This window comes from Juglans regia, chromosome 7 (genome assembly GCF_001411555.2).
Source record: "Juglans regia cultivar Chandler chromosome 7, Walnut 2.0, whole genome shotgun sequence".
Taxonomy (NCBI): domain Eukaryota; kingdom Viridiplantae; phylum Streptophyta; class Magnoliopsida; order Fagales; family Juglandaceae; genus Juglans; species Juglans regia.
Window position 1 is genome coordinate 7,797,450 of NC_049907.1, and position 26,171 is coordinate 7,823,620.

Sequence of the window (26,171 nt, forward strand, 5' to 3'; positions counted from 1 at the left end):
GTAAATTTGCAGAGCTGAATCTAGAATTAATCCACCCATGAATAATTGATCATGATGGTTCAATATCACTTCAAGTGAAACTATATATAAACGTTATTTAAATTATAATAAACTTAAGTAATTAGGACATGAGCTTATACATGATGAAGATCAACGAACAAATAAATAAATGAACCCAATTAATGTCACGTACATGATCTAACAACCAAACAACATATAGAAGACGATGATGATGATGATCTCCAAGCTATAAAAGCTGGTTGCAGCCACTAAACATCTCTCCCTCTCTATCTCTCTCTCTCTCTCTTCAACAATATTACAGTGTGTGTAAAAACACGTTTTTTTTTTGGTGTCCTTATAATTTCGTGGTAAACAAACCCACGTAAAATCGAAACCACATATAATGCATGTGTTTCCCTTTAATATATCATAGCTGGCAGCTCAGAAGTCTCATGGGCTCCACCCCCTCCTTAAATAGTTCATTAATCAACCCCAACTACCCTTTCATTTCAGTACTCTAGCTACTATGATCGATCACCCTCGGCCTCCTCATGTTTATCATCATCTTCCTCACGAGAATTACCGCCGTTGCATTTAACGGCAACAGTCTCCATTTTCAAGCTTCCCACAATTCCTTCCAAATCCCTACGGTGCACGTTCACCTTAAGCCCATACTTCATGAACAACGTCAATGACATCTTCTGCTCCACCCTGTGGCCGGGAACCACCTTCAGCTTGTGCCGGAGTAACACCGACGCCGCGACCGACTTCATCTGCAAGTATGCTAAATCCTTCCCTAAACATATTCTGGGGCCTGCGTTGAATGCTACGAATCTGTACGAGTCGTGCATTATGAACTTGTTTCCGTCTGCGGACAGCCACCTTTCTGGACGAAACTCCATGCAGTCTTCCCCCCACGTAGACCTCATCCTCCCGGTTGCGTAGATCGAGTAGGTCACGGACGAACCCGCCGGAACAAACGTTCCGTCCGGCAACACATCGTCTGCGACGACGTGCTTTGAGTCCTGCGGCACCGACGGGTAAAGCCGTAGTGTTTCTGATAACGCGGCTTTTAGGTATGTCAATCGGTCAATTTCTTCAAACCCTAGTGGCTCGTCTAACCATTTTGACACGTCGTTTCCACGTGTCTCGATCAGAACGGTGATGATTTCACGTAAGATTTTCTCTTCGACTCTTGGGTTTTGGATCACCAGCCAAAAGAACCAACTCAGAGCTACTGATGACGTGTCACGTCCAGCTAGGATGAAATTGAGTGCCACGTGTTGGAGGAATGCGTCCGTGTAGGATTCTTTTTTCTTCATGAACCTTGAGAGTAAATCATCGTGTGGGTTCCCGTCTTTGTGCTGACTTTGCAACTCGAGCTTACGTGCATCGATCACACTAGATAAATACTCTTCAATTTGTACTAGGCTTCGGCTCAAGCTGACTTCCATCCCGAGCCCAAGCCATTTCTTGAACTTCCACAGTACCTCGGGCAAAATAAACCGTTGAAGCGAGGCCTCGGTGGCTCGATCGAATGCCAGTGCGAAGCCATTTTCGGGGAGTCCGAGGGCACACGTCTTCGGATCCTTTCCGAAAGCCAAACCGCATATGTTGTCGAAAGTGAGACGGAGCAACAAGTCCTGGAGATCAACCGACTTGGCTTCGAGCTCAGCCGACTCAAGTATAGAACAGAGCCTTTCCTTAATGGCTCGGCTAACCCATCGAGCCATGGCTTGGCGCAAGGTCCTAGTGGTGAATTCCAGTGCGGCAGTCTTCCTCTGAAATAGCCACGTGTCACCATCGGAGTTGAAGATGCCATCTCCGAGAAGATCATGAAACACAGCTTGCCACGTGGGTCCCTTGGGGTAATTATCAAAGCGGGTCTTGAGTATGTGCTCCACATTCTTGGGGTCGCACGTGACTGTCACGAGACCTTGCTTTCGAGCCAGGAAAGGAACGGCGCAGATGCAGGTCTGGTACGTGCCGCCACACCCGCGGAGGTTGTCGCAGATCCAGTCATGCAACCGGTCACAGTTCTCGATCAAGCCCGGAAGACTGCCCAACAGAGGCCAGACATATGGACCCTTTAACGACCGTGAGATGAATGTAAACCATAGTAGATAAGCCGTGATAGCCGCTAAAAGCAGAAGAGCAGTGGATATTTCCATACTATTTTCGTCAACCCAACAACCCAAACTACACGGGGATTCCGGGAAACCCGTTATCTCGGAAGATTTTTTCCCTGGAAACGACTTTCTCAGGAGGAGTAGTACCTGAAAGAAATAGCCGTTAGAGAGAATGCACGTTAATTTCCAGCTTTAGAGCTCATAATAATATGGTATCTGAAAGATGTTGGAGAGAACGAAGCAAGAAAACAAAGAAACTTCTGTTACGAAAACATACCTGAAAATGCAGGGTCTGAATCTGAAGTACTCCAAAAGAAGAAAAACCCAGAAGACTGAGCTTTCGAAATGGAAAAGATGGTGGATCATTGAGAGGAAACCCGGGTTCGGTTTCTTGATGATCTTAACCTGACACCATTGTAGGGAAAGTGGAGTTGCAGGATGGGAAAGCAGAGATGATGAGGGATATAAAAGGACATACAAAAGAATAAGAGAGGAGAGGAGTAGGAGGGGAAGGGGGGGTGAGAATGAACTGTGAATTGTACGAAAGGGGAGTAATAAGAGAGGGATTTATAGGTGAGATAGCATTGAAGAGCACTTACTAAGGCCAGACTGGTTCTCGACACTGCACCATCGCTCTCTCTCTCTCTCTTAGAGCATTAGATCAAAGCACCACCATAAATGTACTGAGAGGTTGTTGAAACTTTTTAAGGGAAAAATACAGCCATATCTCTCGCATATATAGAAGAAAAAAAGAAAAGAAAAAAGACCACCAGCTAGCTAGCTAAAAGCTAGCAAAAAAAGACCGCCAAGAAAATGTTCTCCCTCTCTGACACACACCTAATTTGCAGAAAATGGAAGACTGCTTTACTTCCAGCAATCAATGCAGAGAGATATTAATGAAATTGGTTGAGAAACTAAGGAAAAGGAGACCAGCCAAAAATTAAGAACGAACACACAAAATAATGATCAATCCAACAAAGAAAAAAACAAAAAAAAACAATTACTACAGTTTACATGGGATCGATCGAGAGAGTTTCGGTTTCTTAACAGTAGTTTCGGTTTGTTAACAGTAATATGGTATATAGAATTTTTCATATATATATATAAACAAATATGCGATTTTAAGGAGTTCCCTTTAATGGAACATGTGGTTCTTCATGTCCTGGGCTTTGGATTGGAGGAGTTGGGTGAGCAACCCACCACCAATTTAAAGCGTTGGCTTTTTGCTTTCATCTTCTTCTTCGATATTTGGTAAATTAAAACAATTGATCATTCGGGATCGAGGAGGAGTATTACTCTTCACATGCAGTACTTCACACCGTGTTGACCACCTTCCTCTTTTAATGCATTATGATAAGAAAAAGTGTGCCTCTGCTGCTTCCTTCTGCCATGATCAAAACAAAGAAACACAAAAGTCAAAGCTACATATGAGGCCAGGCGGTGAACATGATCATGGCCAAAGTAATTGCAAAATTTATATATACTGGCTTTTTAATAATTTGTTCCGGTCTTTTATTTTATCTATCTTTTTCTTCTCTGCCTTCTGATCTCTTGATTTTTTATCTTTATTTAGAGGCCAGATACTAGCGATATATATTATAAGATAACTGCTACAGACATAAAAAGATTATATAAAAATAAATTCACAAATTGACATAATTTTATGTGATCCGTTAGATCAATTTTACACTAAAAGTAAATTTACAATCTGATAAACTGCATTGAGTCACATTATTTTGTAGATTTTTATTTTTGTGTAATTATTTTGTGGTTAAAGTATTTATCTATGTATATATATAAGTATAGCTCTAGAAATAATATTAATGTTTGTTTAATTAGCTTGGATTTTTAAACAACCTAAAATAAGAAAGCCTCAAATTCTGGAGATCCTCCCATGCAGCAAATTGATGATCAGCAGCTCATATCAGCTGTATGTACAGTTCCAAAACTTGAGTGGTTTAAGCTAAATCAGACTCCATTTGATCCTTGTCTTGACTTTTTCAATATTGATGATATATCATGCATGAAGTATTGGGATCATATTGTAATTGGCCGCAATTTGCTTCCCTTAGACGGCATCTAGTGATGATCTTATCTTCTAAACATTAATCTGGATATCTTCTCCACTTATATATTGTCTATATTTATCTCAAGATGATGATCACTTCCGGCCTCAAAGATATTTGGACTACTTCAATATGTGTACGTACGTCTCTCTCTCTCTCTCTCTCTCTCTCTCTCTCTCTCTCTCTATAAATATATATATATAGGAAGGTACGTACGTATATAATAAGCAAATCCAATCCTAAACAAAGTAATTAGACTGATCTTAAGTAGTAAGCTTAAGTTGCATGATTTTTTCAAGTTTCTAAACCACATGCATGCAAATCGTATAGTTTGAGAATATTTCAATCGATCTCACGCGGGAGTAGTAGTACTACTGGTTGATGGAGAAGTTGAATTTATCCTTAATTTGTACGTGCGGTATATACTACTACTGGTGCCATGCATACTATGTGCATGGCCATACTAGTAATTATCGAGATAATCAGACATGAATGCGCAGGCCGAGATCATCAAGCAACCAAATCTGCAAACATGCAACGCAAAACTGAGACACGCAGAAATTAATCGAGAGATCAGAGAGATGAGTACCAAATTTCAGACTGATCTAGTAGACTCTATAATTAAGCAGCGCATATATATAATTATATATAAATAATTGAATTCTTATAATTAATTACGTAATACGTACAGCCTAATTAAAATAATAGACTACTTCTGTGCTGTCTATTGCAATATATCATAATTAAATCTAGCAATTATATATATAGCAACCTATATATATATATATATTTATAGAGAGAGAGAGAGAGAGATCAGGGGTCATTCCGGGCGGTAAGCACCTTTTCAACGCATGCATGCAACTGCTTTATTAATTAATTAGAATTGTTGAAATATATTTGAAAAGACATTAATTAATGTAGCTAGCTAGTAAGATCTAGGTGGACTGTTGTTTAATTATATTATATTATGGTTGGATCGTCTTTATTACTACTTTCTTTCCCCTTATCACGTACTACTACTTTTTTTTTGAATAAATCAAGTACTACTACTTGAGGTAATTAATAATCTCCTCTAAATCCTCAACCTCCACAAACTAACGTATAACTATTTTCGTTTCCCTATTATATATTTCATACCAATTCTTCATATTTCTAGACTTCTCTACTTGCTTGTAATCAGAAAATTTAGCATGAAATTAGAGAGAGAGAAGTGCCGTTGCATGCTGCAAAATTCCAATTAATATATATTTAAATTTTGATGTGACATTGGCCTTATTTTTTTTTTTTTTACTATTTTTAAAAGTATAATCGGTTCGATTTGGTCTATTTTGAACGTATTTTAGAATCGAACTGATATATAGCGATTTTTAGATTTGAAAAGTCGATACCGTGCGCACCTATTACACCCCTAAATCGATACTTCCGATTTTATCAATTTTGTCTAGTTTTTTTGATATATTATATAGTATATGCATTATAATATATAATAATATAGTGATAATGTATTGTAGTAGATTATAATATATATTATAATTGTATTATAGACTATAGTGATAATATATATTTATTCATATAGGATTTTAAAATTTAATATTATATTAATTAATAATTTATCATATAATACAAATTATTTTATATATCATTATATATGATATAAAAAAAATTATATAAAACATATTTTGTACAATATAAAAAATTAAAATATATATATAAACCGGTCCAGTATTGTTAGAAAAAGAAAAATTGGAACTGAACCAATTTCAACCGATTTTGAGAAAAATGAAACCGGTACCGAACGCGGTATTGGACCAACCGACTCACAAAATATTTTTTTCACCCCTACCTATTTTGATGTAGCAGTAGCACACGTGCGTCTTTTTTAACAATAATATCATCATGTGCTATATATCATGCTCGCGTTTATTAGATAGAGAATTGATCTCACATTATAATTAATTTTGTGTACGTTAATAATTAATAATTGAGATTGGCTAACATGTAACAATATCATGAATAGGTCTACAAAATTGCATAAAGAGGTCTAGGGTTTGGAATTATTGAAAACATGACTCGCATAGATCCATTTTCCATATTCTTTTACCCGGGCTAGCAAGCAAAGTAGCATCGTCATCGTGATATGCTGTTTCAGCATTCAAAGTAATTAAAATGGCTCATGAATGCATGCTTTTAGACAGACATCATGCATGGCGTAATATGCAGTACTCAGATTGTCGCTAAATCCTCGGCCGTTGTTTTCAATCAAATCCTTGCGGCCTACTTGCCGTTGTTTTCAGAGAATTAGAAGAAACATAAATAAATATTCACAATGCTGCTGCTGCTGCTTGCTCGCTCTCTTTGTAATTTACAGCCACTACGTACGTACTTAAATTATTGAGCTACTACCCCATCTCTCTCTCTCTCTCTCTCTCTCTCAAATTCTACAAGATTCTTCTAGCAAATTTCAAGGCTCCATGAATGCATGTGACCTTCCCTAGCAGCAGCTAAGACTTTGTTTATTTTCAGAAAACATCTCATCTCATCTAATTATTACAATTTTTTCAACTTCCAATATAAAATAAAATAAACAATTTAACTTTTTCAAATCTCAAAATAAAAATAATATTAAAAAATATATTTTAACAATAATTTATTCAATTTTTTAACTTTAATCTCATCTCATCTCTGAAAACAAACGAGCCTTAAGACAATCGTGTCTCGAAAATCTTATTTTCTCAAATTCTCACATAAAATAAAATAAATAACTTAAGAAATGCCAGCTTAATTCCTCGATGATGATCTATTACCACTCTTTTTCTTCTGCCCAAGTCTTTTGGTTCGTATTACACCATTAATGCCGCTACCTCTACCACATATATTAGATATAGTAGACATGAATGTTATCACATTAATTTTATTACACGAGGAGGGAGACCACACTTCTCCATTTAGTTAGGCGTTTTATGCGTTTCAGTACCTGAAACTAAAAAATCATCTACACCCTTTTTAACTTCAAAAACTTGACGAACACCCTCATTCAATATTCTTGACATTTGAGTGTACTATCCATATTAGACATGACTGCTTGCTACTCGGACTAACAGATTAGACCAAAAAGTGACCAAATGGGGTTTTTTTTTTTTGAACTTTATTAAATGAACAATCAATCAGTTATAAAAATCATTTTTATTGAAAGGAAAGTTAATATAATATATATATATAGTAATTTGGTCGAATTTGTTAATTCAAATATCAATATTCCCTATCAAAATTATCAACACCTATTACTACACCCTTCACCACATCCAAAAAGATAGAGATTAGGTATGAGAAACAACAGGGATTAGTTAGCTACTTGACCTTTTATTTTCCAGTCCCGAAGTAACGAGTGCCCCCGACTTCATCCATCCAATGGACAACAATAATCAGTACGTATATATGTCCACTCAAAACCAGTTATTTTGTGTTGTCCATTCAACACTCATGATGATGATCACCATTGCAGAGGCTGTGCTAGAGATTATAAGCATCTGAGCTTTTTCTTCAGAAACTTTCTATGGAAGATATTTTTGATTTCATGACCATGTTACAAGTAGCTTCCACATCACAGATTATTATCTTCTATACAAATACTTCGACAAAGGGAACTTAAGACTCCTTGCCACCTGTGAAACACTTCAATATTAGAAGTAAAAGAGAGTTGACGCAAATAAAAAATCTACATAATATGAGTCGCAAAAACTACCTTGAGAACCATTTCTTCAGACACCGTTGATCGATATCGAGTTGAACCCTCCAATGGGCAGCTTCCTCCTTTAATGATAAAATTAGCATTGCAGAGACTGGATAGTTGCAACAGAACATCAGACATGAGTCCACCATCCCCACGTTGAACTCCTAACCCTTCATTTTCTTGCTCCTCTTCGTCGATTGAACCTTCTGCTACAGATGTGATACACTGAAATATGGCTAATAACCTCTCCAACGGAAAAGTTCCTGGTCCTTTCATCAGTAATTCCTGTTCTGCAGTTTCCTTCTGCTCCAGTGACTTTTGAGAGGACCTAAGCATGAACATGCATAGAAGATGAAATTATGCAAGCAAGGCATGCACATGATAGTAGGTGAAACAAAAGCAAACGGCTTGGGATTGTAAAAACTCCTAGGGAGTTCAATTCTCTATCATTCTTGTAGTGGACTGATGCCTGGCGTTCTCTTCCTACCTGGCCTTTGTATGAGACATTAGACACGAGCTCGATATGTTCATTATAAAGGGTGACACCAAGCAAATAATTATATAGGCAGTCAATTTGTAAATATTAGTTTAAAAGTGGCCAGATCCTACATAAAAAATCAAAACAAAAGGCAAACAGAAAATCAATATTACAAAAATGAAGATGGGTATCGGTTGATTAGCTGTCAATCATTGTTTGGTCCTAATAGAATATTAGATTTTCAAGTAATGTTAGAAATATTTTTTTTTTTTTACATTGAACCTCACCAAGGCAAGGTCCATGGGAGCCATCCTAGGAGAGAGATATTCAAATAGGCATTGGAAAATCAATATTATATCATAACAAGCACCAAAAAAGCATGGATTGAAGTTAGCCATCACAAACTAAAAACCATAATAGACTTATACATGCTATCCTACTTCAGAGTGAGTACTTTCAAAATCTGAAAACTCTGACTATATCCAACAGAATAGACTTATACATCATAGATTGAATGTCAAGCTTTAATGCACTTACTTCCTCTTTCGTTTTCGGTTGTCAAAACCACCCATTGAATCAAAAAGTGAGGCGTCAAGGGTAGCTGGGTTTCTTGATGCAAGAAATGCTGATATAAGGAGATATTTTGCTGAAGTTGACATGTGAAAATCTAACTCATCAATTTCTTCACATCCTGCGAATCTTCTCCTGCTGCCCTTCTGCTTCATCTCCTTGTTGGATTCAGCTTCAGGGGAAGGCTGAGATGAAATCTTAAATACCTCATTCAGAGAAGAAGCAATATGTGGCTGAAGATGACTAAACAATCTTCTCTTCAGTTCTTCTCTGGGAACAACTCCCAAGTCACTTAAAGGTTCACAATATTTTGCAAATAATGGTGCAAAGGCAGTAGATAATTCATCCACCCTTCTAGTAATTCTGCAGAAAGGCCTTAGTACAACACTGTTTGACAAGAAACAAAACTCAAGTTCATTACACAATATATCAAACAGAAGATCAGGCATGCGATATAAAGAGAATTCAAATTAAAAATTTATTCTTACTCAAGAAAGGATGAATAAACCTTCCGGTTTGCTTGGTTTCTCATGAATATTTGACGAAGATCATCTTCTGTGTAATCGGGAAAATAAACAGGCACGGGTTCTATGTAACCCATACTTGAGTAATATGTATCAGGCGACGTGTTACTCACAAAGATTAGACCCAACTCAGGCATCTTCAGAACATCATAGAGATTGAACAGAAAAGGTAATATGGTGGAACTTTTATCCCATGCTCTAACAAGCTCCAAATTGTCGAATATTAGGTAGACTGTATTTCCATGAGCTTGTCCAACCAATCTTTTGGTGTTCAATTTTCCTGAGTTCCCCATAAGATTATTTATGACATTACTCAAGGCTTCACGGAGAAAATTAACAAAATCAGCGGGCTTTTCACAGCGCTTTACACTTGAATAACCATTCATTGCATTTTTTCTATGAAGCATCAGTTGATTCAAAATTGATTCAAACAGGATACGAGGACTATAACAAGTAAGACAACTTGAATAAACAAAAGAGCGGTTGAGATGCCTGAACGTCTGTAGAATGATACTGGTTTTCCCAGTAGAAGGACCTCCATAAATAAAGAGAGGAAGCATGGGAGAATTAGAGGGACCCAAAAGGCGCACAAGTTCAAGAATCTGAGCTCGTCTACTTGGAAAGCTAGATAATAGATCATCCAAGGTAATGGGGTCCTCTCCAAACACAAGGTCATTGGTCGTGAGAGATTCATCACTTGTTTTCATTGTTTCAACCACATTGTTGGCAACAGGAGTAGAACAGGAAGACCTTGTTGTTCTTCTGGTAATTCGTGGGCTTTCCTCCTTACCCATCTAATAAAACTTGCAGGGGCGAAAAAAGATTCTATTCTGTGAAAAACTAAGAAATTCTCAATTTAGGAGAAAAAATTACAACAATACAAGCATACGAAAGCACACTAAGAAACATTCAAAATCAGCAGGCAATCAAAAGAAAGGTAGAGTAAATGAAAGATAAAAATGTTAATAAAAAAACATCCAAGTGTTCAAAATTAAATTGGAATGAAATGGCGAAAATGGAAGGAATGCCTTCAGTGACTACATAGAAAATTTTCTCTTCAGGTGAACTCGAACTGAAAATTCTCAGCGAATGGGATAGTTTTGGGTAAAAGATTAAAAAGAGACGTTGAAATGTTTTTAATTTTCCCTAAATGCAAAATTTAACAAGGAAAACAAAGTCAGTATCATATCAATCCAGCATTGTGTCGTATATTAAGTCTAAACAAACTGTCAATTCAGGAAGAAAACTCGTAAATTAAGTCTAAACAAAGATCATGGCATTTGTTGGAGGTCTTGATTTATGCATGGGCCGATATGATACTCCAACACATCCTCTTTTTAGTACTTTACAAACAGTGCACAAAGATGACTACCATAATCCTAACTTCACGGTAAATGATTCAATTAATTTATCAAGAACACTTATTGAATTTGCATTAGTTTTGCATTAATTTATCAATTAATTAGCTTCCTGAATAGCACTTCATCTTCACAAAGACCACTTCACTCCACTCTCACTCCAACTTCACAAAGACCAAGCAGAAGTAATACAAATGAAATAAATCTTGTAGACACGATCCTGGAGTGCAACAGGCGAATTTTCAAGAAAGGGGAAAAAAACAAAAAATAACTTGCCATATATATAAGTGTTCACATTCGTTTGTTCTTATTGTTCTAGAAGTATATGTAAGTGTCAATCCAGCTTTATACATGGAAGACAAACAATAAATCTTTTCCCCTCTCACTGTGTTTGTAGACAGAATTGAGAAAAATATACAAATTCAACCAACATCACGGTAAAACAAATTTCAAACATACTTACCTATTTTTCCAAACTCACGGCAGGATGTGCTGGTGCTGCTGCGACGAAGTGGTGTTGCTGCGAGGGGCTGCTGCTGCGATGAAACCCAAATGCAAAGTGAAATAGGACGCCACTTTTCCAAGAAAGAAACAGAGCCTAACTAATAAATTATTAATAAACCAGATGAAAAATGAGTTTTCTGATCCACAAAATCAATCTGATTATCATGAAAAATTAATCATAAACCAATTAGAGAATCCAAAAAAAAAACTAAATAAAAACTAAAACACACGAAGGGGGTCACGATTTGGTCAGATTAGATGGGTAGGAGAGGAGGAGGGACCTTGAGTTGGGCCTCGGCTGCATCAAGGCGCCTCCATCTCTGAGCAGCTTCAATGTCTTCTCTTTGCCTTGAGTAGTGCTGCGTCGACGAGAAACGACTGGAATGGCTTTTGTGCGAAGGAAACAGAGACTCTAGGTCAGAGATCTGGACCAGATGGCTTGAGTGGCTTTCGTGCGAAGGAAACGGGCGAAGTGATTTCAGATTTTGGGCTGGAAACAATGGGGTTGCACGAGACCGAAAATGGAGAGAAAATTGTGAAAGAAACTGAGACAATCCAATGCGGGAGCAACAAACCGAGGGAAGAGCAACTACTTCACAGAGGAAAAATCGAGGGGGAAGAGAGAGCGCTTTTGCTTTTGCATTTGCATTTGCATTTGCATTTAGATAACAATGCTCTTACGCCGTATTAATAATTGATTGTTATATTACATTTAGATAACAATTATTTAAGAGTAAAATTAAGTACTGTCGTAAAATACGTAAATATCGTATAATTATTTTAAAAAAGAGTGAGATTTATTTATAAAAAATTAATTTTTTTTCATGTAAATTTTATATTTATTTTTTTTTAAAATAACTGTACAACGCTTGCACACTCATGACTGCATTTAATACTTTCGATTTTGAATTAAAATATTAATAAATTTTTTATGTATATTAATGTGTCGAGTTTTTACATTAATAACATGTTTAATTTTATAATAAAAACACTTATAAATAAACTTATTTTTAAAAATCTTATTAATACATGTGCTCATGTAATTAGTGTGCTCCAGATTTTTGTAGACTTTAAATGAAGAAAAATAATATTTATAATTTTCAAATGTATAAATTTTATGTATTTTTTTAAAAATTGAGTAAATATAAAATTTAAACAAAAGATTATTTTTTAATAATAAATCTCATTTTTATTTTTTTAAAAAAGAGTGCAAAACTCACGCGTGTTAAATTTGTATCTAACATTATTATTAAACTCCAAGTTAGTAAATTTGAGAAAACTAAAAAGAAAAGAAAATGCAAGGAAACAAAAACGAAAACGTTTCCCGCCAATGAGCTTTTATTTGGCGCGGATAACTGCACCACTTTAACATAGTTCCCTTCGAGTACATTTCCAAAAACAACCCCCTAAAAAAACTTTTCTAATTCCTTTTTTTTTTCCCTATTTTTCAAAAATTCTACTTTTTTTTTTTGGTCATGAATATTGAATATAGGTTTTTTTTATTCCCTTTTTATCAACCCTTGGTGTTACAGAAAAATTTTAGTTTCTTTCTCCTACCCATCCTCATCATCATTTTATTGACAATTATCGCATGTATATATATAATTCATTCTACTATTGGTATTGGTTTTTCTAAATTTCCAGTTGAAGTTTAGTTACCCTAATATCGATTGATAATTTAGGTCTTGTTTGGATTTAAAAAAAAATTCAACTTATCTTATCTAATCATTATAATTTTCTTAAATTTTTTAAAAAAATATATTAAACAATTCAATTTTTCTAAATCTTAAAATAAAAATAATATTATAATAATATTTTATTCAATTTTTAACTTTTATCTCATCTAAATTCACTATTCAAACCTTTAGTTAATAGCCTCAAAAGTCAACTAATTTTTTGTTTAAAGAGAAAATTATTTGGAGCAACAACTTCAATCATGATGTGATGTCATTTTCATCGGCATTAACTCATCTAAATTGTTATGCCACATTGGATAGAATTTTTTTTTTTTTTTTTTTGGTAATATTAAAATAAGTAAAATTAAAGGTAATAAGAGGGAGAGGACTGTGGGAAAACCCAATAAAGATCTCAAAATAAAAGTCACACTGCATGAAATAGAAAAACAAATTGAAAATTGAAACTTAATAGTTCCATTCCATATTTCGATTCGTAATTGAGAAATAGACTGCTTTGAAGACCATTTTTTTGTCTGCTGTAGGATGATCCTACATTAATCAAATGAACATTGAAAAAGTTCATGCCGAGGTGGTCACTGTAAATAAAGGATGGTTAGTGAGGGAGTTGGAGATTCTAGGCGTATACAAGCTGTTGGAAGTGGTGATACGAGGTGGCTGGAGGAGGGTGGCAAGTATGAGACAACAAAAAAAGACAACAAATTACACATAAAAAAGTTAAATAAGAAATAAATGAAATAACTAAAATCACCTAAAATTCCCAAGCAATGCAATAGTGAGGGGATCGGCGAAGTACATAGTGGTGTGCAGTTATTTTAGAGAACGAAAAATAGTAGAACATAATACTGTTTATTCGGATTCCAGATCAGGTACCCAGGTATATCCAGCTTGGAACCCAGGTTTCAAATCCGGGTTCCAGACCAGGCCGGAAAAAAACTCGGCTCGGATGAACAGGTCTAGTGGAACATGGTGGCCACATGCGTTGAAGATGGCATGCGCACAACCACACACTAAAAAGGTTTTTTTTTTTTCCTTTCTTTCTTTGTGCTTGTAATGAAAATATAGGCAGCTCAACTTTTTGAAAGGATGAATGATTTCCCAAAACTATACAAAACAACTCTGAAGAAAATACCATCAAAGTTCGGAACAATATCAAATTTACATAATATACCATTCAGCTTGTCATAAGAAAAATAGGTGCATGGAACCACACTCAGCAACAAGTAGCACTTCATAAACCTAACATGTCTCTTTCTCTAGCTTTTTCATCATCATCATCATCATCATCATCATCATCTTAAGCCTTGCTTGAGGAGCTGCCCCTGATCACGGAACCACGACGGTGGCCACCTACAATCACATCTTTAAGTCGAGATATAGGACCCAGCATCCTGCCCCTCCTCTTTCAATATCAGTTCAAAAAGAGAGAAGAAAAAAATAAACGTCAGGATAAGACAAGGTTAAAGGGAAAAAGAGGGGGGAGGGGGGCAAGTAGCATCCAGGAATAAACAGAGATTTATGCACAAGATTTGGATCCAATTAAACATAAGTTACGTTCTACAAGCAGGATTAAATCATTGATAGAAAGCCTATAAACTAAAGTGTAGGATAGATCTACAACAATCCCAAGTGTATTAGTATACATAACATGCAACAATAATGATATAAATATAAATATAAATATAAAACTAATAATAATAATATGGCTTGCAGTAAAAACGTAACAAAAACTGACTCTTCACACGGAAAATAACTTAGGGATTAAGAATGTTAAAAAACATAATATATATATATATATATTGAGATACCATGTAGATACAAACATACATATCAATTATATTTTATAATAGGAGCATAACAAACAAGTGGACCTCACCAGATTCAAACCTTTACGTCAGTAAATTTTTTTTTCCTTGTCTTGTCAAAAGAGTGGTTAATCAGAAATTGTTCTAGTAGAGAAATTTTTGAAACGTGGATTTTAATAAGAAAGTGGTGGATGCAAATGCACTAAATTAACACAAGGCATTAAGGAGAGAGGATTGCCAATGTGGCAGAAAATCATTTTATACGGAGAGATGCAGAACTTCGAGTGATAATGTACATTTGGCAAGTGGGATGAGACACAAAATTCTCATCTCGTCTCATCTCATCATTACAACTTTTTCAAATTCCTACACAAAATATAATAAATAATTCAACTTTTTCAAATCTCAATGCTAAATTTTCAAATCCCAAAACAATAACAATAACAATATTAAAAAATAATATTTTAAACTTTCATCTAAAACCAAAAATTCTCATCTCACTGTCCAAACCGCCTAGTGTTTCATAATTCAAAACCTCATTTCTCTATCCTTTAATCTTAACTCCATCCTCTACTAGTCAACCGAAAATGGGATCAAAATATGAAAAACTTGTGCCATTGACCATCAGAGATTAATGGTTAATTGAATGAATTAAGTTATAAATCCAAATAAAACCATAAACCTACACTAGTGCCCCTAGCCTTCACATCATGCAATGTGGAAATTACATTTTTCCGTTCAAAATTACGTCTTGTTTTGCTATCAATATACTTTATCCATCTCGTACATTAGGATGAATAAGTTATAAATCCAAACAAAATCATAAACCTACTACAGTTATTTTGATATAAAACTTCTAACCATAGACCAATCCATAAAAATAATTTAAGGATCTTTTGTGACAAAACAACCAAAACCAAGCTACACCTTAAGCACCAGCAGCTTAATAATTGGTTACTGTTATCCCAAATGTCGTAATTGGTTAACTCATGCTGCTCATAAACACACATACACACATCATAGGCTGTTTATACCCTTGCAGCTTCAGATTCTATTAATTTTCACACAAAAAGGCCTAGTGCCGGACCTCCTTGAGAATCTTACGAGGCAAAAGAGCAAAACTCGTTCCTTATCATATTTCAATAAACCAATAGAACATGCAATACATTTTCTACCAAATGGCATAACAGAGCATCCCACTCACTTGAAAGCATAAGCATGATTAGAAAAAAATTGAATACATAATCAATTAATTAACATACCTCATCATTGATGCTGATCTGCCACTTAATTTGCAAAGCTTGCCATCCTTCCTGCTGCCATCTCTGCCCAAGTATTACAAAACCCATGACAGCCGCCGCAATGAAAATAGACCAAAATGTATTTGCCTCTTTTGCATGAGCATACAAGGAAGCAACCCTTCTCTTCCACCAAGCACCACAAGGAAGGTCAGACCCATCATGTTTATTGTCTTTTGCAGGCGTTGGGGATAATGAAATGTCTGGAGAAAAATCTAAGCCTTGCTCATTTAGTCTAGGAACGGGCTCATTCTCATCATATGTGGATGAACCACCAATAGCTGTGTCATTGTGTAAAGAACCATATGTAGCAGCACTAAATATACTTTGCTCCTTTTCAACCAAATTTAAAACTTGGAGAGTAGTGCCTTCCTCAAACTCTGTACCATGGATGGATAACTTACTACCCTTCTCATCAAAGAACTGCATTCCTGGGAACTCATCTGGTACAGTTATATCTTTAAAAGTCCAATTTTCTTCATCCTTTCCACTTGATCTACCAGCTTTTACAGCATCAAGATCAGATACTGCTTCCTTTTTGCCTTCTTCGTTATGAATCTCACTGTCATCAAGTTCCAATGGCAAATTTTCATGCTTAGTGTGTGGAAAGACAAAGTGACCAGACATCAACAAAGCATGAGATGTTTCTGCACCATCATCCTCTCGGTAAGCATTATTGTCGTCATCATCCTTCAGTTCAACTTCTTTTGGGCCTGGGGCAGCAGCATATGCTGATGCTGTAAGTGACACTACTTCCCAATCAGTCCCACGCGAGGCATTTTCCCCTCCCTCGTTATCTGCCATCCTCTGTCCTTACTTCTAACCATTAACAATTGCCAGAATGAAACTTGAAATTAAAATCATAGTCAAAGAGCAATAAAATATTAATTTGGTGCTGAACATGGTATTAAAACAGAAAACCTAATGGTAGTGCTGTCTTACCATGATAAAAAAAATTAACTTCGTTTAACAGACCATACAGAAGCCCTTAAGAGTTGAGGGTACTTTGAAAATAAAATAACTTCAGATGTACTTACCCTTTCTTTCTTGTCATTAAAACAAATGAGAGGATTAAATAAACTGTACACAGCTATCAATAGAGCTGTAAATAAACAAGACTACTCGACAAGTCATTCAATATCAACTCAGTCAAACTCGAGTTTGGCTCAATTCGTTTATTAAATAAACCTTTTGCGAATAAATTTTTTTAATCAATTATTAAATGATACTACTCGGATTAAGCTCATCTCGACTCTTATAAACTCAAATGATTTATTGATATTTTTATAGCCTTATCTTTAACTTCATCATTTTGAATATCGATACGAGGAAATTATGTTCTAAATACTATATGTGTTGCTTGAATCCTCATAGACATAATGCTTAATATCAATGATAGGTGCATATATATATGTACATACTATATAAAGATATTTACAAAACTCAAAGATTGTTTGCCAAAATTTGTAGATAAAGTTATAAAATACAAAATAAATAATTTATTTTATCGAGATTAAAGGGAGGTTTGGATAGTGAATTGAGATGAAAGTTGAAAGTTGAATAAAATATTGTTAGAATATTATTTTTTAATATTAATTTTGTTTTAGGATTTGAAAAGGTTGAATTGTTTATTGTATTTTGTTTGGGAATTTGAAAAAGTTGTAATGATTCGATGAGATGAGTTAAGATGGTTTTGATATCCAAACGACGCCTAAGTTGCTCGTTAATAAGCTCGAACTTTTTTGAATAACAAATAGATGTTTTACATAAAATGTAATGGGGTGATAAACTTGAGCTCGATTCATCTTCAAATAAAAATTATATGAACCGGATTTGACCACCCACTACTTGTTCGAACTTACCTCATTTACGCCTCTAGCCATCATTGACAACACTAGTGACTCAAACAAATAAATAACAACTGTAATTGCAAAAGATAATTTTCCCTAATAAAAAATAGCCCATCAAAACAACCAGAAGAACAGAAACTCGTCTCAATCCTAGGACTCAATAATCACACACTAATATGTTTTTATTTTTATAAGCAATCACACAACTAATTTGTTTCTCTCAATAAATTAAAATGTAAACATCCTGTGTACTTGACTACGTTATTCAATAAAAATTCGACTACTTACAAAAAAAGTTCAAAAAATATTGAAGAGCTATGATGCACTTCCTACTCAAAAAGATTTAAAAAATCCAATTCCATGTTAGAAACTTCATTAGCGATCATTATATAAACAAAAATACAAAAAACTTCTTCTTTTCGAAAATTCCTCTAACCAAATATAACTCCAATTCCTCAAACAAATTAAGCGTTATCCAACAACAACGCTCCATTCACGCCAGATCAATTCTACTCGGTATATGAATAAGTATATTGGAAATAGTTAATATAGTCGCACAAAAGTAGACATACAGGTCCAATCACGATATGAATCACCAAACAGATCGCGAAACTATAAAAAGAACAAAAAATCAACAATCAAAGAACCGAATTCCACGGCAAGAATCGATGAGAATTAGACTAGGCAGAGAGAGATAGACACAGAAACGTAATCGAACGAGCAAACTAGAACACAAGATTGGGCTAACCGGAGATGAAAAAAACGACGTTCCGATGAGGTTGAACTTGGAACTACCTCGAAGTGCGTAGAGAATAGATTTCTTATACCGAGCTGTCTCTCGGGGTCGGGGATAGAGATGAAGAAAACCGGTAGTATCGGTAAGCGTGGCTCCCAGAGAAATCAGCTTGACCGGCTATGGTAACTGGTTACTGCCCCTAAACCGGTAATTATTGCGTTTGCGTGTACGGAGAGGAAGGAACTTTCTTTGGCGACGCGCGTATGTTGCGTGAGGACGAGTTCTTAGTAATTTCAACGTACAAGCTTTGCCGCGCTACGTGTTTGCAAAAATTGTTTATTAAATAATTTTTTTGTGAACATTAGATTATTAAATTATGACTAATTTTAAATTGTTTTAACTTTTATTCAAGTATAAAAAACTTAGGAATTCTTTGATTATATGTAATACTATGCTCAATTTAAAAGTTGACGTAAATAATTGTGATATCTCATATAATAAGAATAAGAGTAAGTAATGAATGAGATCTCACATTACTTGTGAATGAAAAGTTATTGCTCTTTATAAAGTTTCAATGAGGTTCTAATTGTATCATTGACTAGTTTTTTTAGAGTATAGATCATATTATTTGGTCCTTCCATTAAGGCGTTACAATGGCACATTCTATACTATTTATATCTCATAATTTAATTTATAAAAAAAAATTATTTAAAATTAAATTTTCTTACAAATCAAACAATTACATGTAAACAACGTGGAGGATGTGTCCACTATATCGACTTGTAACTTATATTATTAAAAAAAAAAGTACTTATAAGTAGGTATGAATGGCATATTCTCGACATTGCCCGCACTGACTTACAAAGAGAGGAACTCAAAAAATAATGATCATCCTTGTTGTTATTCTTCAAGTACGGGCATATAGAAGAAAATCAAATAAAGGATGGCAAAGACGATGATGATGGGACCAAAATTCACATGTTAAGTGCATGATTGTTCTCTCTTGTTGTTTTCTTTTCCAATTATAGAAAAACTGTTAAAAAAAAACAAAAAAAAAGTCATCGAGGGTTGTAATAGGAAACACTAGAAATAAGATTGCGTTTGAGTAGTAAGATATTCTCAGGTATTCTGTGAATAGTAATAAAAAATAATAATAGTATATTAAATAATAGTGAATAATAATAAAAAGTATATAAAAATTCTTAGAATAACTGAGAATACTTCACTACTCAAAATAGTTAATATATCATTACTTGATAAGACATGGATACCACCTTATTCATATTCTCAAAGTATTTAATTATTTTATCTTGTCAATACGATATTAGTATTTTATTTCCCTAATCAATAAAAGGAAAATGCTCAATACAATAATAAGATAAGCTAGTTGATCTTCGATCCATTCACGTCTTAACTATTATTCACAATTTATCTCACTATTATTTACAACTCATCTTCAAATCCAAACGAGACCTAAAGGATCTACTACAAAGTATAGGACTCTAATGCAATGGATAATTTTTTTACAACAAAAATAAATTTAATACAATTTCAAAGTACAATATGAGAAGGGGGAAGATTGCAACAAATACCTCAAACAAACATTACAAAAATTTTTTTTATAATAAAGTTTACAAAATGATATAATTTAATGTGATCTATCATATTATAAACTTATTTTTAGTATAAATATATCTGACGTATTACATTAAGTCATATCAATATATAATTTTTTTTTTTATAAATAATTTGCGTATAAACCTAGGAAGAAAACGGTGGACTGCCCCCTGTTTATTTTGTCTATGTACAAATGATTGCTGATAAAAAATAATGAAGTTCCTTCTAGACAAACTAGAAAAAATCATGGAAAGCTACAAGACATGCCGAAAGTTAGTTGGTGGCCCCTTGATGCTGATTTCCCAACTTGGTATCTGCCATGTGAAGAACCATCTGTTAGTTTGAAATAACGAAGCATCTCTTTTTAAGATGTCCTTTTTCTATGAGGGGTATGTACGAAGATGTTGTGGATGGCCCATTGATACTTTGGCTTTTGCTTACCTTCCCTTCCAAAGAATGAATTAAACCTATTCTCTACCCAACATAAAGAAAATATACTTACAACCGTGAATTGCGTAACCGCCGCGTAATCGTTTTGAAAAAAATGAATAAAACATGGGACCCACATAAAAAAAATTAATTTTTTAATAGTGGATCCTACTCTTTTTCAAAGCGATTACGCGGCGGTTACGCACTTCACGGTTGTATGTAGAATTACTCTGACTTAGGGATGAGAGAGACAATCTAGGAACACGTGTGAGTGTTTATGGTTTTGGGAGACGAAGTCTATTTCTATCAATGTGTGTGTTGGGTATAAAGTCAGTAGCCAAGAATTTAAGGCCAATATTCAAACCCAAAGATAAAACAACTCGACTTAGACGTAAAAGAAAAAAACAAATTATAAGATAAGTTTGACTCAATTACTCTAAGAAATAAAAGAGATCTCTATAAAAGAAAAAAAAAAATCTCCTTAGATTTGGACAGACTCCACTACGGACAGAAGTCACACAATGACTCCAAAGATCTCATCCCTCAATAAGGATCGCTTCTGTTTCAACTTTCAGATTTTTCAATTTCATCCATTATAGTGAAAGAAATGTGAGGTTGTGAGAGATTGTAATATCACCATCATAGTGTATTCTCATGCAAATGACCCATGAACGTAGAATTTTATGCCGAACTATGTAAATTTGTATGCTTATCATTTTATTTATATTTTATTATTTATTTATTTCTTATTTTTATGGATGTACGTACGAGCACTGTATCGACACCCAAATCACGTCTGTGGGCTTTTTGACCACACCGGCTTAGACCGAATCACCTTCATTGGCAAAAAATGACTCTTTCTTCCATTCCAATTTAATTGTACAAATTTAGACGTTAACAGTGTGGTCGTGGTTTTTCCCATAGGTGTTGAGATGATTAAAGAGGTCTTAGCTTTAGGCATTTTAGTGAAGTTATCAAAGTGTACAGTAGAAGTGTGGTATTTAGTAATATGATGGTTTCAGAGTAAAATTTAATGAGGATCTTGAGGAATTAGTTGTGATTTGATATCACTTATGAATTTAAGATTTGGGACTATACATGATTGTGTTGCAATACCATTTTATGGTTATTAATGGTTAACATTAGAAAAGACTAGCAACTAACAAAAGTGAGTGCGATAGAGACTTGGAAGTTGAACCTTAGGCATAAAAAATGGACAGGGTAATCTAAGGCCCTATTTGGTTTCACATACTATTTTATTTCATATCATCTTAATATTAAAACTCTATTTAAATACAAATATTTTTCAATTTCAAAATTTTAAATTTTAAGTTTTTCATTTAATTATTGCAAATTTCTCAAATTTCCAAACAAAACACAAAAAATAATTCAATTTTTTCAAATTTCAAAATAAAAATAATATTTTAATTTTATAATATTTTTATTCAACTTTTTCTATCTCATTTTTCAAAATTTCATAAAATATCTTAACCTATACTATTTAGTTACTATTCTTAAATTATTTCATTATTATTCACATATTTTTTTATCTCATCTATGTAATTAAACGATACCTAAATTATGAGGTAATAATTATTAGGATCATGAGTGTTGTAGGGTATGTTTGACTACAATAGGACTGTAGGCATGATGTGTTACTGGAGGAATTAGTTATGGTCATAATGGAATAATCCATAGAAGATGGATTTATAGATTATTGACCCTTGGGGATTAGTTATAGTCATAATGGAAGAATCCATGGAAGATGGATTTATAGATTATTGACCCTTGGGGATTAATTATAGTCACAGGGTACAAATTTCAAGAATGAAATTTTTTTAAGATGTGGAGATTGTAATGGAGAAAAACTCACAACCGGACGGGTGTAAATACCCAATTTCACACTGGCCAATAAGAGCGCACCACGTATAAGATTTATTTCTCTTCCAATGCACGTACCTCACGGAGTAACTAAAATTCCTTTCCCTCTCCTCTCTCTCTCCTCTCTCGATTCCCTGCAACTTCCTTTCCCTCTCTCATCCTGAATCCCTGCTCTTTCTCTTCCCTCCCTTTCTTATTCTTTCGATTTGAAAGATCCTGAGATTCAAAGTTATTGTTCTCCCATCCCGATTCCAAGGATCCTGATTCGAAGGTGAGCCGATTCAAAGTTCACATATATAATTTTTACGGAGTGCTGTTTACGTGATGCAATCATGGGTCAAATACAAGCTACCCAGGGAAACCTTGGGAAAGATACTTCCTTGTGTGGTCAAGGAGGAGGGATACCTCATCTTCGCTATGTAAATCAGCATTTGAGGCAACAAATGGCTCTTTAGCAGTTTGGTGTGATGCGACATGCTTGGAGGCCTCAAAGGGGGCTTCCTGAGAGCTCCATTTAATTCTACGTGCCTGGCTCTTTGAGCACTTCCTTCATCCATATGTCCCTCAACAATTAATTTCTCAAATTCTACTTCTATCCTCTTTGCTATTATATTGAAAAGTTTTAGTTTACTAATTCTCACCTTATTTCACCAATTACCCAAAGGAATCTAAAAAAATTATACTCGCAAAGGAAATGGGCTTGACCAGAAATCAAGCAAGATGATTCTAAAAATGGTTTTTTCTATAAAGGCAAAAGCTGAATGTAATGCATTTCGGGGACCCCTTTGCGCACGAAATCAACGTGGCTGGTTAAATGAAACGGTGCGCACGGGCTCCTTGCTAAAGATGAAAAATGTGCTCCTCCTTTCAGCCTTGCAAAATGGTGCGTACTGAAGAATTATATTTTGTTCTGAAGCTGAACCTTCCTTTGCATCTCCTCTTCGTGGCCATCAACGAAATCGAACTGAAGATGTTTCCATGGAATTGCCATCGTGAGTGAGTGTCTCCCTCTCCAAATTCGCAGCTGAACCTTCTTCCTTTCTCCAAGGTCGAACCCTAGCCCTAGGCAAATTTTTTTGGTTTCTATTCAAAATCAGATTTTCCTGCACTATCCGACAAATGACCTTTTATGTCCGACAAAATCATATTTTTTGGTACTGAAATTTAAAAGTCATGTGGCATCTTCATTAGATGAAATGATCTGCTTTTTGGGAGCTTCTGGCATGACGTTTTGAGAGATCTTCAGACTGTAAAATTGGGATTTGCTGCATGTTGTTCTATTCTTAATCAAATCTGCACGTGGCATCTGTTTAATGGCTGGTGTAAATCAACATTAGACACCCGACCACCCCAAGTGCCACTCATTGTAATGACCCAGCTGATTATAGGCTCAAGCCCAAAGACCCAATGTCTTTAAATCTAGCCTAAGAGTGCAATGCACCGTTTAGTCCCTTAGAGTTTTGACTATCCCCTTTCATTCACTTTTCCCCTTTTTCTTGATGCCTCATCTCCATTATGGAACCTCATTCTTCTTCCCATTTACGTTACTTTCCTTCTCCCTATTCCACTCTCTCCATTCATCTCATCCTCTGTGTCTCTCCTTTTCTCTCCTCCTGCACAGACACCCCTCAACACCTCTCTCTGCCTTCTCTCTCTCTCTCTCTCTCTCTCTCTCTCTCTCTCTCTCTCATTTTCTTCCTTGTGATTGCCGTTCACCGCCGCACCCATCGCCACGTCGTCTGTCTCAATTCGTACTGCGCCGCTTGCCACAATTCTGACTACCGACACTGTGAAGCTCCGCCGCACCAAGCCCTTATTTCCCCATCCCAACACTCTCTTTTCTTTCTCTCTGCACATTTTCACACCGTGGAACATCCAGCGCTGCCACCTCTATCTTTCCCGTCATCGATGGCAATGCCATGCCAAGCCACGATAGTAAGTCCTCCATCCATCTCTCTCTCTCTCTCTCTCTCTCTCTCTCTCTCTCTCTCTCTCTGTCTCTGTGATTAAGATCTCCTTGGTGACTAGCGAAGGCCATTGAGCCAATGCGTCGTTGCATGCCACCAAGGTACGTCTCAGTTCCTCTATCTCTTTATTTTTTGCCACACCTAATGCTGAGTTGCATTGTCTTTGATTCTATGAAGCCTCACTGCACCCTAGTAAGCTTCCTTTGCCCCACTTTGTCCCTGTCTTTGTCTCTTTGCCCCTTTCATGTTCTCTATCACTCTTTCTCACCAACCACACATTTCATGTTGTCACCATAATAGAAACTCCACCGTGCACATTGCCACTATGACCCAGTCGAACGAAAGTTCCATGCTGTCAAGCTCGAGTGCACGTTGCATACCCTTGCTCTCCTCAAACTAGATCTAGGTCACCATTAACAGTAGGTAAATCCCTAGACCTTACTAGTGTTGAGTTGATGATTGGTTTGATAAAATGTTGGTGATTTTAATGGATCATAGATATTTGGAAAAAATCTGAGCATGTTGAAGTGGCATTGTCGAGAGGGATTTTAGATGATTGAATACCTAGTGATAGTTATGGATTTGTATAGTTGGGCCATTGTGGAGTTAATGCTTCGGTTGAGCAAGTGTTAGGGATTTTAATAGTTTTTGTTAGGGTTCAGAATGGTATATGATCTTGGAGATGGTGTTGAGTGTATTATAGACATAGAGGATGAGTTACGATCGGATAACTGTCGTGGGTTTGCTGAAGTGGAAAGGAGAGTTTTTTTTTTTTTTTTTTAAAATCAAAGATCATATATATTCCTCAAGCAAATGTATTACATTGTTCCTTACAAATAATATGCTCAGCTTGGAATACATTCAAGGAAGAATAAATCTTTTGCACTATTAAGGGCATCCTTGGCTATCAAATGAGCTGCCATATTAGCATCCCTTCTTGTGTGCCCAATACTCCAGCCAGGGAAGGGCTTCAGTATAGCTTTAGCGTCTTCAAGAATTAGACCACCAAGACTCCAGTCCCTGACTGAGCTCTGCATCTGTTTAACCACCTGCAGGGAGTCCCCTTCAAGGACAATGTTTGTAACTCCTATGTCCTTGCAGAAAAGGATTGCCATCAACATTGCATAGGCTTCGGCAGTGAAGGGTGAAACTCTTAAGTTTCTTCTTGATCTGATAGTTTCCAATACCATACCTTGGCAGTCCCTCATAATGGCTCTGATGCCTATCACTCTCAAAGACTCATTTAAAGTAGCATTCCAGTTAAGTTTGTACTTCCCATCAGGAAGCTTTGTCCATATAAGCTTATCTTCAGGACAATTTGCTGCTCCATGAGCACTGACTTGGACCTTAGTTGCTTTGAAAAGTCTTGTATACTCATAGGCCTTATGGAGTATAGAGTTGGGATGTCTGAAAACCTTACCATGCACTACTTTGTTTCTTCTATTCCATATAAGCCTTGCAATTGATCCTGCTACCTCAAGTTCAGCTTTCGGTAATTTTTCAGTTAACTGGTCCCAAATATCTCGAAACAAGTC

General features: G+C 35.5%; 3 protein-coding genes across 7 annotated transcripts; all 3 read right to left on the bottom strand.

Moving 5' to 3' along the window:
- Window positions 1-218: 218 nt before the first annotated feature.
- Window positions 219-2,874, bottom strand: LOC109021535 (cytochrome P450 86A8). Its single transcript, XM_019004185.2, has 2 exons — window positions 2,407-2,874; window positions 219-2,276 (listed from the first exon to the last, which is right to left on the bottom strand). The coding sequence occupies exon 2, from the start codon at window positions 2,169-2,171 to the stop codon at window positions 525-527; it is 1,647 nt and encodes a 548-aa protein (XP_018859730.2). The 5' UTR covers window positions 2,172-2,276; window positions 2,407-2,874; the 3' UTR covers window positions 219-524.
- A 4,492-nt stretch (window positions 2,875-7,366) lies between these two features.
- LOC109021533 (origin of replication complex subunit 5) lies at window positions 7,367-12,032 on the bottom strand. 4 transcript variants are annotated; one of them, XM_019004178.2, is made up of 6 exons: window positions 11,641-12,032; window positions 11,319-11,388; window positions 9,462-10,327; window positions 8,941-9,360; window positions 7,938-8,253; window positions 7,367-7,857 (listed from the first exon to the last, which is right to left on the bottom strand). In XM_019004178.2, the coding sequence occupies exons 3-6, from the start codon at window positions 10,289-10,291 to the stop codon at window positions 7,807-7,809; spliced, it is 1,617 nt and encodes a 538-aa protein (XP_018859723.2). In that variant the 5' UTR covers window positions 10,292-10,327; window positions 11,319-11,388; window positions 11,641-12,032; the 3' UTR covers window positions 7,367-7,806. The 4 variants fall into 4 exon arrangements, with proteins under 4 accessions (XP_018859723.2, XP_018859726.2, XP_035547270.1 ...); XM_019004181.2 differs by having other exon boundaries at window positions 7,429-7,857; window positions 11,319-11,385; window positions 11,641-12,012; XM_035691377.1 differs by having other exon boundaries at window positions 7,429-7,857; window positions 9,462-10,337; window positions 11,641-12,012.
- Window positions 12,033-14,128: 2,096 nt separating this feature from the next.
- LOC109021530 (ATG8-interacting protein 2-like) lies at window positions 14,129-18,921 on the bottom strand. 2 transcript variants are annotated; one of them, XM_019004172.2, is made up of 3 exons: window positions 18,755-18,921; window positions 16,121-16,972; window positions 14,129-14,455 (listed from the first exon to the last, which is right to left on the bottom strand). In XM_019004172.2, the coding sequence occupies exons 2-3, from the start codon at window positions 16,958-16,960 to the stop codon at window positions 14,351-14,353; spliced, it is 945 nt and encodes a 314-aa protein (XP_018859717.1). In that variant the 5' UTR covers window positions 16,961-16,972; window positions 18,755-18,921; the 3' UTR covers window positions 14,129-14,350. The 2 variants fall into 2 exon arrangements, with proteins under 2 accessions (XP_018859717.1, XP_018859718.1); XM_019004173.2 differs by having other exon boundaries at window positions 16,121-16,975.
- Window positions 18,922-26,171: the final 7,250 nt, after the last annotated feature.

Bases quoted from the DNA above. Each gene is read 5' to 3' on its own strand.
- LOC109021535 (XM_019004185.2), bottom strand. From the start codon at position 2,171: ATGGAAATATCCACTGCTCTTCTGCTTTTAGCGGCTATCACGGCTTAT.
- LOC109021530 (XM_019004172.2), bottom strand. From the start codon at position 16,960: ATGGCAGATAACGAGGGAGGGGAAAATGCCTCGCGTGGGACTGATTGG. The intron at 14,456-16,120 runs GTATGTTAATTA...TGATATTGAAAG, and splicing joins AGATCAGCATCAATGATGAG to AGGAGGGGCAGGATGCTGGG.
- LOC109021533 (XM_019004178.2), bottom strand. From the start codon at position 10,291: ATGGGTAAGGAGGAAAGCCCACGAATTACCAGAAGAACAACAAGGTCT. The intron at 9,361-9,461 runs GTAAGAATAAAT...CTTGTCAAACAG, and splicing joins GTTTATTCATCCTTTCTTGA to TGTTGTACTAAGGCCTTTCT. The intron at 8,254-8,940 runs GTAAGTGCATTA...GTTCATGCTTAG, and splicing joins AACCGAAAACGAAAGAGGAA to GTCCTCTCAAAAGTCACTGG.